General features: G+C 44.1%; 2 protein-coding genes across 6 annotated transcripts in view; one reads left to right on the forward strand and one right to left on the reverse strand.

Annotated features, from left to right (window-relative positions):
• Positions 1 to 3,422, forward strand: part of Mtus1 (microtubule associated tumor suppressor 1) — a 110,079-nt gene extending 106,657 nt beyond the window's left edge. For 4 of the 5 annotated variants that reach the window (XM_013025546.1, XM_013025560.1, XM_013025569.1 and 1 more), the window contains 2 exons: positions 341 to 438; positions 1,173 to 3,422. In XM_013025546.1, coding sequence (XP_012881000.1) covers positions 341 to 438; positions 1,173 to 1,386 — 312 coding nt within the window. In that variant the 3' untranslated portion in view covers positions 1,387 to 3,422. The remainder of the gene's footprint in view (positions 1 to 340; positions 439 to 1,172) is intronic. The other variant, XR_001175412.1, reaches the window with a different exon arrangement.
• A 469-nt stretch (positions 3,423 to 3,891) lies between these two features.
• Positions 3,892 to 14,928, reverse strand: part of Pdgfrl (platelet-derived growth factor receptor-like) — a 40,822-nt gene continuing 29,785 nt past the window's right edge. The window contains exons 3-6 of the mRNA XM_013023994.1: positions 14,147 to 14,298; positions 8,110 to 8,403; positions 5,598 to 5,737; positions 3,892 to 4,324 (exon numbers count right to left, since the gene is read on the reverse strand). Of these exons, the coding sequence (XP_012879448.1) occupies positions 4,136 to 4,324; positions 5,598 to 5,737; positions 8,110 to 8,403; positions 14,147 to 14,298 (775 nt within the window). The 3' untranslated portion in view covers positions 3,892 to 4,135. The remainder of the gene's footprint in view (positions 4,325 to 5,597; positions 5,738 to 8,109; positions 8,404 to 14,146; positions 14,299 to 14,928) is intronic.

The raw sequence follows: 14,928 nt of genomic DNA on the forward strand, positions 1-14,928 counted from the left end.
TGCCTTGCATGCATGAGGCCCTGGGTTCCATTCCTCAGCACCACATAAGCAAAAAGAAAAAAGCTGAAAGTGGCGCTGTGGCTCAAGTGGTAGAGCGCTAGTTTTAGCTGAAGAGCTGAGGGACAGCGCACAGGCCCAGAGTTCAGGCCCTATGACTGGACCCAAAAAAAAAAGAAAAAGAAATTTCCATTTTGCCGTTCTAGATGCCAGTTTATAAATATTTCAGTGTGCTATTAAGTTTTCCTAATTAAATCCCTTTAAAGTGTGCTTGTGTCTGGAATGAGCATTAAGAAATGAGGGAGTCTTGTTTCTTATCACTGTACAAATTGTTCATGTCAAGGTGGACAACAACACAGCACTGGTTGACAAACTGAAGCGATTCCAGCAGGAGAATGAGGAATTAAAAGCCCGCATGGACAAGCACATGGCCATTTCAAGGTATTTTTCCTATTTCCTCTCATCCTCGAACATGTAGCATTACTTTATCACACTCCGCCATGTACCTCCTGAGAGTGCAATTCAAGTGGGCAAAGAGACCCTATTTCCAGCTAGGAAATAAGGCAGTTTATGCTTCTGCCAAAGCAGCTTTCTCGCCAATCCCCTGGGTGGCTGACTCTGAGACTGCTTTTGGAGAAAGCAACACAAAACTAAATAGAAAACTGCCCCAAATTTGTAGGGATTATATAATACAGAGAGCATGGGTCTAAGTGACATGGTTCCCTATGCAATTGTCCCAAAAGTAGAGTTAGGATCTTTTGGTTTTTAGAAGGAGTATACAAATTTCTTAGCCAGATTAAAACTTGTAAACCTTTATAGGGCTGTTTCTTCCATAAAGCTAGGTTTGTGGACTTCCAATATAAATTGGTAAGATTTTTTTTTAGTTACTGTTTTTAGTTTGTGTGTGTGTACGTGCCAGTTCTGGGGCTGGAACTCTGCCTAGGCACTAGCCTTTAGCTTTTTCCCCTGGAACCACAGCTCTACTTCTAGCTTTTTGGTGGTTAATTGGAGATAGGACCCTCATGGGACTCTTCTGCCTGAGCTGGCTGTGCACCATGAGCCTCAGATCTCAGCCTCCTGAGTAGCTAGGCTTATGGGCATGAGCCACTTGTCCTCTGCTTGAGTTATATTTTTCAACCTCGATCCACATGTTTTCTCTGTCTTTCATCTTTCAGGCAGCTTTCTACAGAGCAGGCCGTGCTGCAGGAATCCCTGGAGAAGGAGTCGAAAGTCAACAAGCGCCTTTCCATGGAGAACGAGGAGCTGCTGTGGAAGCTGCACAACGGGGACCTGTGTAGTCCCAAGAGATCCCCCACGTCCTCAGCGATTCCCTTTCAGTCACCCAGGAATTCTGGCTCCTTCCCCAGCCCCAGCGTCTCACCCAGATGACGCTTTCTGCAAGCTGAGACTGCAAAAGCATCCGGATGCAGGTCTGCAGGACTGACCCTCATAACGACTATGGGAGTCAGAGCTACGTCAGCTCTCCTGGAATTTCTGCAGGACAACTGGAAAGCCACCATCTTATGGGCTACTTTTGAGATGGGAACTCTGGGGGGGGAGGGGTGACTTTTGACGTGGTCCAACAGTCATCCCCTTCCCCCCCCCCGCCCCCTGCCCAACAGATTTTGGAATCGATGTGGACGTTGTTGCACAGAGCACTTAGGAATGAGAGAATCTTGTTCGTTGCCTTTTTCACCTAAGCATAAGGGGAAAAACTCTCAGGGGCCTATTAAGATAAAGAATTATAACCTTTGTAATGTTCTTCACCACAGACACCTTCCTGTGATTTTTATTTCTGATTGTGGGGGGGCAGGGTATGAATGAAATGGATGTAAAAGAGTGTCACATGTCTGATGCAGTCTTCTTTGCTGTGTATTAAAAGTCAAAGCTGAATCTCCATGGGTACATGCTAATCAAGTCATAATGTACACATTTCAACAAAAGCCATAAAAGAAAAAGCAATAGTTGCTTGAATTATATTTACTACCAACTCTGCTCAGCCTGGATATGGTGAGTAGAAGGTGTGAAAGAAAAAGTTTTTTGACTCTTCAATGTCTGTCCATTTCTCCCTTTGGAGTAATTGTTAGCAATTTTTCAGTGTTCAGTTCTGTCCGTTGAAACTAGGTAAATTCTTTTTTCATGTGAGTGTAATACTATACTAGGATCCATTTTCTCAGGCTACGAGCAAATGTAGAACCCTAATTTTTCTAAAGATTAAAAAAAACTGTATAAAGAAAAAAAATACCAATGGCAGGACCAATAATTGTTCTGCCTTATTTTTACCTTGATCTAAACTATTCTTGCAAAGTTAAGCCTTCATCTCCTCTCCCATCTGCCTCATTGATTCCTTTCCTTTCTCTGATTTCCACAGCCACAAACACAAACCTTCTACCTCCTATCTACTTTTCTCTGGGACAAAGATAAAAGGAATATGCTTTTCCAGACGCAACTTCTCTTCAAGGTGCTGAACCCAAATTCCAAAATAAATTAAGGCCTGGGATTGACTCTACTAATTCTGGAGAAAAAAAATCTTAGGGAAAATAAGGAGGAAAGTCATTGGCTGGATAGGATTCTGTACATGCTAATGAACAAAAGCCCTTAGATTAGGCCAGTGATGCAGTATTTGATAGAATGGTCTGGGGAGACAATGGTAAGTTGGGATAAAGTAAAATGGGCAGCTGAGAAGTAGTTTTATACAATTCTCCTTTGGGTTGCATTTGACTTTTCAAAACTTCTTGTTACCTCCCCCCGTTGTAAGACTTTGGGAAAGGTGGAAGGACAGTTGTGGCTTCTCTGCACTGCATGTGTTCACATTGTGATGTCAAGTGTTTTTTTTTCTGAGCTCGATGGCTGTGCACATAACCCCTAGAGAAAGAACAGATTCAGGAACTGGAGGTGGGTATTTGAGTTGTCATATCCATGTACACTAAATAACAAATTGATATTTCATGATGCATGTTTTTAATTTGTAGTTGTGTTTGAAGTCTTTAACCGCCTGTAGTTTCTTGCATACATAACCCTTCCATGTTTGCTTTCAAGAAGTGAGAGCTTAGTTCATTGCTGCCTCCCAGAACAGCTCTACCCATGCTTCCAAATTGTTCTCTGTGACATTAGCCAAAGTTGGGTTTGCCACTCATCCCTGAGCATGGTAAGTTTCATGCGATTTCCTGCTGTCTTCCATACTGTTTAGGTATCTGGGAAATCTGATAGTAATTAGTATAAAATGTCTTCAGAGGATGGAAGACAACAGGAGACAATAGGAACAAAATAGCTTTGTTTTTCCCAAACCAAATGTTTTATGTAGATTGAAAATGTTGGCACATCACAGAAGTACAGATGTGTGAGCTGTAGTTGTATTCAGTTTATAGTGATGGAAAGTGTATTTTACTTCGATCAAATAAATAATGCTGGAATCTTCCTAAGAATTGCAACCTCTGACATACTTTACTCTTCAAAGCATTAACTGCTGGGCTCTGCAAATGGAAGATGGTTTCCTAAGCCATTTCACAGGAATTTCCAGTGCAACCACACAAAGCATCATGGGTTTAATGAAAAAAGACTTTGGCTGGTTTTAATTTCTGTATAAGAGAAATGGGATGGCTATGGTCGAAATATTTTTGAAGGTGGGTCTAGGTAAAATAGTTGTAGCTTCCTTCATCTGCGTCTGTTTTGTGAAAAATCAGTGTCTACACAGTAGACAATCTCCAGCTACGTGTGGCTATGTGTACTCTTCACAAGTTAGCATCAATACTAAGTATTGACCCAACTATTACTGCCAAAAAGTCCTTCTAGACTTAAAAAACACATAGCCCCCCCTCTTTTTTTTTTTACAAAAACTTGCACATTTAATAGAAAATAGAAGTGATTATATAAAGTTTTCGACATATGTGCTTTCTTAGTATAAAAACTAAAAACACATGAATCGTAGCTAAGCAATCAGAAAACATGCTTTCTGTTAGAAAAGTTAATGCTTCTATTAATAGACTGACTTCCTCTCAGTCAGATGTCTGTCTGGCTCACAGGCCAGTGTGGGCACTTGATATTGGCCTCTAGAAAAGCACAAATCAAAGAACCCCAAAGCAGATTGTGTGCACCGATGAGCTTTCCATCTGTTCACTCTACTTCCCTTTCCTTCAAGTCAGGAAAAGTCAACAGTGGTAGCGACCGTAGTCTGTCCTCGGAGATTCTGAGCAGTGCAAATATAATATCCTGCATCGATGGTCTCAAAGTCTTCAATGGTTATGATACTCTGAGAGAGTCTTGTGGTATGTCCAAGCCCTCTGTGGACCAGCCTCCAAGTGTCCTGAATCGTCACAGGTCTTTCATCCTGTTTAACAACACCCAGACAGACTGAAGCAAAGAGGGACAAGCAATCCGGAACATCTCTCATGCACACAATCCTACTGTGTGTCCCTTTCAAAATGCAAAGTACATGCTCATGAAAGACTACTTGGTAGGTGGCACTCATAGGCTCTGGGAGCTTTTACACCCTACAGCTGCATTATTTTTCCCCAAGCAGTGTCTTGGAATTTCAAGATGCAATTTGGTGATTTCTTTCTTCTCTTTAGTAAGTTTCTACTTAAAGCAGTTTCTTTTGGCTGTAAGTGGAATTGCTATTAACAACAGCAAAATGCCTCACTGTTCCAATTTTTACTTTTCTCATTGTTCATCCCTTATTGGTTCTTCACAAACTCAAAGTTAGAAGCCCACAGGACTTACTATGTAAGTAAATATGAGTTCCTGCTAGTTTAGAGAAGTGTTGTGCCTCAGGACTCCAAAGAAAGGGAACTTGGAGCAACGAAGAATAAGATAATGCCTTAGACTATATGACCTCCCTTTCAAGAAAGAGATATGGTCACTTCTGACATAGTTCAGTCAACTTTGGTGATGTGAGCACAGTGTTTTCTGACTTTAATCTGTTGATATTGTTGCACTCAGAAGATACTCATTAGCCAAGTGCAGCAAACACCGAGTAGCAGAATGCTGGAAAATCACTATTCCCTAGGGGGTAGTTATTTCCCACCTGTCCTAACCGCTTGTCTTGGGATGACAAATCTCTTCTGGCAACGAAAGGATTATTCCATGTTGGTATCAGAGTTGTTTGTTTCAGTGAGCAGAACATGCACAAAGGCTAAATATGCAGTGTTGCTTTTATGGGAGGCCTATTTTTAAGATCTCTGACCTCGAGGCACCTTTTTGACAGGGCTTAGGGTTTTTCTATATGCCATTTGGTGAGTATCTGTTCAAAACTGTGCAGCACAGAATACAGCTTGGCTAGAAAACATGAGAATCCCAGAGGAGAGGAGCTTTGCTTCTGGTAGACCCAAAGGGTGGGACTGAATGAAGGTTTGAGGTTGGCTGAGGGAGATGTCTCTCCATTGTCCACTGTCTGAGCTTAGGAGTGGCAAAGGAAAACTGGGTAGGAACAGGGCATAGGATGAATTGCCTAGGGGAACCATTCCATTTTTTTGTTTTCCTTATCCTTTTTTTTTTTTTAAATCTCCATTTGTAAATATACTGACACATCAGAATGAAATAAGCATGCCCTGCTCCTACCACAGTCCCACTAATTTCTTAAATTAAAACTAAGTAAGGCTTACCTTCTGCCCTGGAAAGATCCACCTGAATTCTACTTCCACATCAGGCTCCCCAAGGACAGTGCACAGCACACTGATGTCGTCCCCGCCCTTCACTTTGTTTGAGGAGGCCAAGATGGTTGTCGATGGAGGGCCACTGGGAACTGGAAGGAAGCAGGAGACAGTGCGATCTATCAGATGAAAGACATACACACACACACACACACACTGGCATTCTTTCCTTTAGACAGACATCTCTTACTTCACACCCAGCACCAGCTGACACCAGTCAACCCTCATCTTTGAGACCCCCCCCCCCTCCTCTGCCACCTTGATGGTCATCCGGAACTCCATGGTGAGCCATCTCTGCTTGTGATCAAGGAAGGAGCTAATAGGCTTGGGGTCATAGGAAGGGAACCAAAAGGCAAGAAGGGGAAGGGAGTACAACACCATGAAGGCATGGTGGATGGAGGTGTCTGAAGATAGAGGTGGACAGACCAACGTGTGGGCATGGATCCTCGGGAAGGAAAGTTCTAGTATACAGGTGAGAAGGATGTCTGCGGGACAGGCACCAATGCCTTCGGAGCATTTCAGGATCCCATTTATTTATACCGTCAGCTCACTGAACAAGTGGTGTTGGTGGCAGCCTTCACAAGGTGACCAGTGGAGACTTTGCCCCAAGAGACTGCACTGAAATGGAAGGTTCAGCCATGGAACCAACTAATGGAATGGTTCACTTCAAACTTTAATTTTGTGAAAAGCCCAGAGTGTTCAGAAAGTTTGGAATCGTTCAAGAATGGCTTCCTGGAGGAAGCATGTCAACACTAAAATCTCAGAGATGGACTTAAAAGACACGAAGGGAAGGAAAGGGGGAAAGGTACTAATTAGCCGACGAAGTTCCCTGAACTGCAGTGCTGTAGCCCATCTGTGGACACACTGCATGGGCTCACAGTGCCCACAAGCAGCGTGGTCTGCAGTGGAGGGCCAGGGGGTGAATGAGCTGCACCCAAGAGGGGCCTCTGTGCCCTGGGGACTGCTCAGGTTTGCCATCTCCATCACATGGGGACAACCATATCTGGGCTCCAGCCTCTCTCCTGTCTGTCTGTCTGGGAGCTGATCAGGTAAAGATGAGGGAGGAGAGCTAGACTTCCCCCACTCCAAGCTGCTAGCCACAGAGCAAGCTGGCTGATGGGGAGAGTGAGAGAAGGCTTTGGAGCAAATGTGAGATTCAAATATTAGCTGAGCCTTCTTAAAAATCAACATGAGGCTTTCTTACTAACCCCAAGTGCCCGTGGACTTGAAATTGAGCTGTCACTAGTGCATCTTAAACGTCTTAGGAAAGGAGTTTCAACACAGTAGAATGAATAATGCAAGTTGCTGGGGGTGGGGGAGGGATTTCCTCCTAGTCTTTCCTAGATGAATGCACAACTTGAAAGTCCTCAGTTAAATGGTCACATTCAAACCCAGTTCTAGTTTTTTAACAGGAATTGGATCATGTTTCTGTTCTGTCAAGAGACAACAAGGTAACCCAGAAGGAAATGAGGCAGGTACCAACTAGAGGAGTCCCAGCTTGCAGTCTATATTTGGAAAGTGGACAAGACGGGGTTGGGGGTGGGGGGAAGAAAGCACACCAAAAAACAAGACAGGAGGGACTGGAGACCAGGGGGTTTAGGGGTTCTGGGGATGTCAGCCAGCCACCCACAGTATTTTCACAGCAACCCTCAGTGTCCCCCGTCTGGGCATAGCCAAAAGCCATCACTTTATCTAAGACAGTGCTCTTCTGGACAGGTGGGAGAAAAGTAGAGGGCAAAAAGTTCAGGGCATTAGACAACCATGGAGTGGAATGCATGTGGGTGGGGAGGGAAGGAGAGATTTGAGAACAAGCCGAGGGTGGAGGTGAGGATCAGGAGGGAAGTTCAAGCCTGTGGTCAAAGCTGGAGGTGGAACTCATGCGGATGTCAGACCTGTTAAGAGGGTTGATGTGTTAAAAGTTGGGACTAAGGGTGGGAGTGGTGTGGTGGGTAGTGACAGGCCAGTGGGTTCCAAGTGGAGACAAGTCATCCTGAAAGTACAATGGTGGGAAAGACGGCAAACCCAGTGCCAGCACCTTTGATGAATGGCTGTGAGTGCCAACTGGAGAGGAGAAAGCCGGCGGAGCCACATGCAGGGCCACCGGAGGTGAAAGAATGAGGGCTGGGAATTGGGAAAAGCACCAAGAAGAACATCAACCCTGGTGGAGGTGGGGGCGGTATGCACTGTGCTCTTAGGAGACTGATTCTGAATGACAAGTTGCTGAGAAGATGTTCTAGGAAAAGCTGGGGTCATAAAAGGCTTGCTGATCAAGCCCAAGAGACGTTACAATGAAAAGATCTGGAAGGGAGTTCATGTGAATTCTCCATCAGGTCAGTGTGCAGGAAGCAGAACATTCTAGAAGTGCAGTAGAGGGACTTATAAGACCAGCATTCTGTGCCTCTCTTTCCCAAAACTAATTAACCAGAAGAGACTGAGACCTGGGCCCTGGGAGGAGCAGTCTTACCTTCTACATACAGCAGCTGATACTTGACAGAGATCTGAGATTTGCCCCCGGCTTCCGCCTTGCAGTAGACCACCCCCTGGTGGTCAGAATGAGGCTGCAGATACACAAAGCCTCTCTTCAGATCATAAGTAATGTCTGTTCCATTGGTCGGGATTTCCTTGGCAGGGAACTCCCTGTGGAGTGTGACTTTGGCTGACAGCACAGTCACTCGACAAGGAACCACAGCCTGTCTGTCGGGGTTCAGGTAGACAACATCGAAATAACTGGGAGAAGGCACGAAGAGTTCTCCTTTCTCTGCAAAAGGAAATATGCAGGCTTATTTATTCTGGAAAAATGTGCTTAAGCAAGACTTAAAAGATTCTTACAGTCAGGCACAGAGATGTGTGGGCATTGACTGTATACTCAAGAGAGTGGGTTCATAGAAGTGGGAAGAGCTGGGCTTTTTCATGGTTCTCATTTTGTTTTAAAGGAATGATTTCCTGGTTTAGTCTGGATGTTGGCCGTCGCCCAGTCCGTATCGTAAAGGCTTGGTCCTCAGGGTAGCTTTGGAAAACAAGTGGGAGGTCTTTAGGTCATTGGAGACATGCTTGAAGGAGATTGTGGAAGCCTGGCCTTTCTTTTTGCCTTTGCTTCTGAGCCAGGAGGTGAGCAGCTTTCCTACACACAGGTTCTTGTGATGGCTTACCATAGACCCAAGAAATGGAGCCAATTGATCATGGACCAGAATCTTCAAAATGGTAAGCCAAAAATCAACCGTTTCTATTTATAAGGTGGTCACCTCAAGTATTTAATTATAGTGACAGAAGTACATGTTCCCATCTCCTTAGGAAATAAAAAAGGTGTTAATGCAGCTGGTATCAGACCCATGACTTATAAAGAAGTAGGGAAAGAGCTGACTTCCTTAAGAATAGTTTTAGGGCCGGTGACCTGGCTCAAGTGGTAGAGCTTCTGCCTGACAAATGCAAGGCCTTGAGCCTAAACAACAAAAACAAAATACCCAACATTTTTGAAATCTTGAATCAATCTGCAGTTTCTTTCTTTCTTTCTTTCTTTCTTTCTTTCTTTCTTTCTTTCTTTCTTTCTTTCTTTCTTTCTTTTTGTCAGTTGTGGGGCCTGAACTCTGGGCCTGGATGCTGTCCCTCAGCTCTTCAGCTTAAGGCTAGTGCTCTACGACTTTGAGCCACAGTGCTACTTCCAGCTTTTTCTGCTTATGAGGCTCTAAGGAATTGAACCCAGGGTCTCATGCATGCAAGGCAAGCACTCTACCACTGAGCCACCTTCCCAGCCCTACACCCTGCAGTTTCTATGTAGAGACAAAGTCCTGTAGGCTACCACAAATAACTGTGTATGTGTGTATACATATATATGTATGTATATATGTATGTATATATATATATATGTATGGTTTTCTGGTGGTTAACTGGAGATAAGAGTCTCATGGACGGGGCTGGGAAGGTGGCTCAGTGGTAGAGCACTTGCCTTGCATGCTCGAGGCCCTGGGTTCGATTCCTCAGCACCACATAAGAAAAAAGCCAGAAGTGGCGCTGTGGCTCAAGTGCTAGAGTGCTAGCCTTGAGCTGAAGAGCTGAGGGACGGCGCCCAGGCCCAGAGTTCAGGCCCCATGACCGGACCCCCCCCCCAAAAAAAAGAGTCTCATGGACTTTATACTAGGTCTGCTGGCCCCTTCCCCTTTGCTTTCCCTTGGTGCACACATGTGGCCCACGCTAGAAGTCCCCACTCAGTATCTGTAGCCCCAGGTAACTGGTGCAGTAAGAGGTTCCCAGGCTCTGAGATCACTTCTATATCTGCTGTGGCAACCCCTCCCTCCTGCCCTCTCCCCATATAATCAGTCTCCATCCTTAGTTCCATTCCTTTCCCTTCCTTCCCTCTGCACAGTTCAATCTCTCTCTCCTTTCTCTTCTACACTCTCTTCACATCTCCACCGCATGGGGGGCTGGCAGGTTCCGTTTCTCCTAATAAACTCCCCTCTGCCTGAACAAACACACGAAGGTCACTTTTCTCCAAATGTTACACTTTCCTGACTGGACTAGTTTTGAACCCCAATTCTCAGCTCTCAGCCTACTGAGTAGTTAAGATTAGAGGCATAAGCCACCATTGGCTGGCTAATAACTGCATTTTTCAACACATCGGAGTTGTTCTGTAAAGTGTAGCACAGTGGCAGGGCTGGCATCGTCACCCCGTCCTCACTCCCAGCCCAGGAGACCTAGTGCCTGCCCAGGCTGGAGGAAGAGAATGGAGCAGCAAGAAAGGAAGAACCAGCTGGCCTCAGGTCTGGCCTCCGCTAGGCCACCACCTGGCTGAGGACCTTCAGCCAACCTCATATGCTTCCTCTCCCCTCTGAAATGCACACTGCATTTGTATCTTACAGAAAGGGAGGAAGAAATGGGTAGCTCAGCGTGTCACCAGGATGGTGAAAGGATTCTGGGTTGGGCGTTCTGCTTGGTTTCTTGCATGCATTGTGCAGGTGTGTTTGTTTCATTTCGTAAAACACATTGAAATGCTTTGTTTTCTGGATCATTCTGTGAAGGAATATTATACTAATCACTGAGTGAAAGCTTTGGGGCTAATCATAACACTTGTTAAATTATTTCCTGTGCCTGTGTGTTCATTGCCATGTTCCTAAAACAGAATTGTTGTTGGCTTTCTCCTCGGCTAGCCTTGTGTGTCAACACTGTATGGTGTTTTGGGCTGGGCACAGGAAACACTATCAAGTGTCCTCATGGGCCAAGAGTTCTTTGGCTCTAAGTCCAAGTTCATTATTATTTGGGGAATCATCTTCTTGGCTCCTAGTACAGGGAAGAGAACAATATGGCTTCAGAGGGTCTCTATCGTTACAAGGATAGCAAGCAGATGAGGTGATTTACACTACTATATAAACTGACTTTCAGGCCCAGGTAAGGGGCATCTTCCTAATGTACCTAACATCCATGTTTTCATTTCTCTGTGCTTCAACATCCTCATTTGTCAAGAGAAACATTTGGAGCCAAAAATATTGAAGACATGTTGTTTGGGCACTGACATTTAAGAAGTGTGTGTGTGTGTGTGTGTGTGTGTGTGCACGTGCACAGGCACCAGTGATATTGTACTTGAACTCAGGGACTTGCGGTCATGCTCAGCTTTTTGTCTTTTTTTTTTTTTAATCACAGGTAGCATTCTACTACTTGAGCCGTGCCTCCAGTCTAGCATTTTGGTGGTTAACTGGAGATGGAGTCTCACACTTTTCTGCCTGGGCTGGCATTGAAGTTTGAACTTCTAGGTCTCAAGCCTGGGATTGAGTAGCTAGGATTAGAGGCATGAGCTACTGGCACCTAGTTAATTTAAGGCTTTTTAAACTTTAATTGTAAGATTATAGAGAATATTTTTAAGTTTGTAGAGTAATATGAGCCAATAAGCAAAGACAAAAAATTAGTAAATGCTATGAATTTGAAAACAAAAAAAAGGTGTCTTCTTATAACGCAAGCTTTGAATAACCTGATTTCAGTAGTTTCCATCCACAAAAATAAATGTTGGGGGCTGGGAAGGTGGCTCAGTGGTAGAGGCTTGCCTTGCATGCCTCTTGCATGCATGAGGCCCTGGGTTCGTTTCCTCAGCACCACATAAGCAGAAAAAGCCAGAGGTGGCGCTGTGGCATAAGTGGTAGAGCGCTAGCCTTGACTTGAAGAGCTGAGGGACAGCGCCCAAGCCCAGAGTTCAGGCCCACAACCAGCAAATAAAAAAGAAAGAAAGGAATGTTGGTTCATTTAAAAAAGTTATAGGCTACATATGTCCTGTGCATGTAACTACTCATGTAACATATAGGGAGCTGGAACACGTGGGATTTTATATTAAATTTAATAGTCTATAAACTAAAATCTCAATTAGGGCAAATTCAGTATTTAGTAAAGTACTCATTCAATGTGCTCTCCTTACTTAGGAAAATGATTGCCTAAGCAATCATTATTATAACCAGCTCTTCTGCTGGTAATAATATTCTCGTCCTTGATCTGTCTGGGTGTGGTTACATGTGCCCGATCCCTTGAGGATAACTAAGCAGTATGGAAGGAAAAGGAGAAGAGTAAAATAGGAAGAAGAAAAACTGCTCTGTGACCCTCCCAGATGAAAGAAGAAAGGTGACAGTTACTCAAGCAAACGTTGCACACATTAACAACAGTCAGCCCCTAAAAGAGCCTCTCGGTGTTTTCAATCAAATTGTAGTAAAAACACAAGCATAATGAACAGCAGATGCGTCTCCACACGGGTGGCTCAGAAGCATATGGTCTGCAGTAGGAACCTCAGCTTCTCTAACAGCCCATCTTGTTTTCTCAAAACCACCCACGCTTGAGAACAGAACTTCCAAAATCGACTGAAAATCCAACTGTACTCTTTGCTTCATGTGGTGCAGAATGAAAAGATGCAACATTTTAGGTTACCTTCTTTTCTGACTCTCAATTTTATAATTATTATTATCCTTCATCTTAATTGGTTGCTCCTGACAGTCCTACTTAACGCTAACTAGTGTCTGTCAATAACCTTGTTGTAGGTAGGACTGAGGTAGGAATAAAACTGGACTGTTGGGCAGATAAAACATGATCTGACTCCTGACTGTAAGTCAGGGAATGCTGGAAGAATTACCTTGCCTTTCCCAGTTGCTGCATCAGCATTATTTTTAAAAGAGAATAAAGTAGCTCTTGCTCTTTCCTGGGAATTCTGTGGAAGTGAAATAAGATACTTGTGCTTCCTGAATAATAGCACAGAGCTATTTGGGTACCAAGGGATAAGTACGTGAGATGTTGCTAATGCCCTCATTAATGGCCATAGCTGGAGATCATTTGGATAACAGGCCCATGTCACTCCAGGTATTCAGAGAAGATGGATTCAGGATAGAAACAAATCTCATGGAAAAAAAAAAAAACCAAAGGATTCTTGCTTTATCTGAAATGTCTTGGATAAGAGCGATGGGAGGACATGGAATTTGAAAGTTGTCCCTGAGCTGGGACACTTGTTAGAGAACTTTATCCCCTACATTCAGAGCCTAAGGAATTCCGCTGAGGAAGGAGGCTGGTGGAGGGGTGGGAGGGGAGGGGGCACTGTGCAACACTGTCTCTCCAAGTGCTAGCTCCACCTTGCAAACACCAGCACTGGACCTGAATGTCTTAGGCTCTCTACTCAGGCCTGGGGACTGGAGACACAAAGGTCAGTCTTCGGGAATTTTGCCTTCCAATCTTCAGCTCAGAGGAGTCTTAAAAGCTGCCTGTGACTGTGGAGTTACTATAAAGGAGTTGATAAGTTCTGAGAAAGCAGTAATGAAAACTCTATGTATCCAGAGCTCTCTATGATGGTGGAAGCTGTATCTGTGCACTGCAGTAAACATAGTCAACACTTAGTGCTGCATGCTGCCACTGAGCATACCAAATGTAGTGTGACCAAGATGGTTTTTATTTTATGTTTTGATACCTGGTACAAAACCAAAAGTAAAATAAAAATGTCATTTGTTGTTGGATCAAATGTTATTTGTTGTTGTCATGATCTTGCTCAGCTTGCTTGCTCACAGCTGGCACTCTACTACTTGAGCCACTGCTCCAGTCCAGCTTTTTGCTATTTCTGGAGACTCAGATTTTTCGGCCCAGGCTTTGAACTTCATTTCTCTGATCTCATTCTCCTGAGTAGCTGGGACTTATGAACATGAGCCACTGGTTTTTTTTTTTTTTTTGGCGGGGGTGTGGGGGGAAGGAAAGGCCACCATTTTGAACTATGCAGGTCCAAACCCTTGAATCAGAGTTCAGAGTTCAAATTCTTGTACCACCACCTATTTGCTCTGGGACCTCAGCTTCCCCCATCTGAAAAGAAAAATGATATTCATACTTCACCGGAAGGGTTGTAGTAAAGATTTACATGAAACAACTGACCTAAATCACTAGTCCAGAGCCTAAACAGTGAAGACTTGCTGTCATTTTTTCTATTCAGTATCCAATGGGACCCCAGGTATGGGCCAAGTCCAGAAGTCTGAAGAGTTCCTCTAATGTACCAAATGCATTACCTGTAAAGAAGATGTAGGTAGATCCTGTTTTGGCCTCATCCCTCCTGCAGATGTAGCCATTGCATAGTTGTCCCCAGCAGCTGAATTCACCTGTGTCAGCGGAGGTAGTGTTGGCCAGGGTCAGTTGGCCGTAACGCTCATGCTGCTTCATGCTGTAAATACAAAAAATGCAGAAACTCAGGCCAATCAGGAGCCTGCCAGCATCACTCTCTGATCCATTGTTCTCAGTTATAAACATCCTTGATGTTCCCTCCCTCAAAATGGCACAAGCAATCAATGTGTTCGGAGAAAACGGGCTGTGGGGGAAAGGCAGATAGGATATCCTTTCCTAAAAGGAAATCATAAATGCAATTATGTTTTCCAAGGAAAGGAAATTCCTTTTGACCTTAGAACTGGGGGTTTCCTTAAGTAAGATCAAGGGTGCATTTAGCAAAAAGGTCTCAGCAGCTCAGCCAACAAGCCTTAGGCTGGTATTTGGCTTTCAGCCTTGGGTTTTTTTTTTTTTTAAAGTTCTTTAAAAAGCAAATGGCATGAAGAAGAGCCTACAGAATTATCCAATATCCTTTTCATCAATAAAGATGTCTCCGAATGTAAGCATGAGTATTCAAGATGCTATGCTATCATATTAAAAATGAAACCTTACTGCGTTGTACAACTATTTAAATAAACATATATTTTAAAAAACGAAGCCAGGTGCTGGTGAGCCCATGCCTGTAATCCTAGCTATTACTCAGAAAGCTGAGATCTGAGGATTACAGTTCAAAGCCAGCCTGGGCAGAAAA

This window comes from Dipodomys ordii, unplaced genomic scaffold (assembly GCF_000151885.1).
Source record: "Dipodomys ordii isolate 6190 unplaced genomic scaffold, Dord_2.0 Scaffold4, whole genome shotgun sequence".
NCBI lineage: Eukaryota > Metazoa > Chordata > Mammalia > Rodentia > Heteromyidae > Dipodomys > Dipodomys ordii.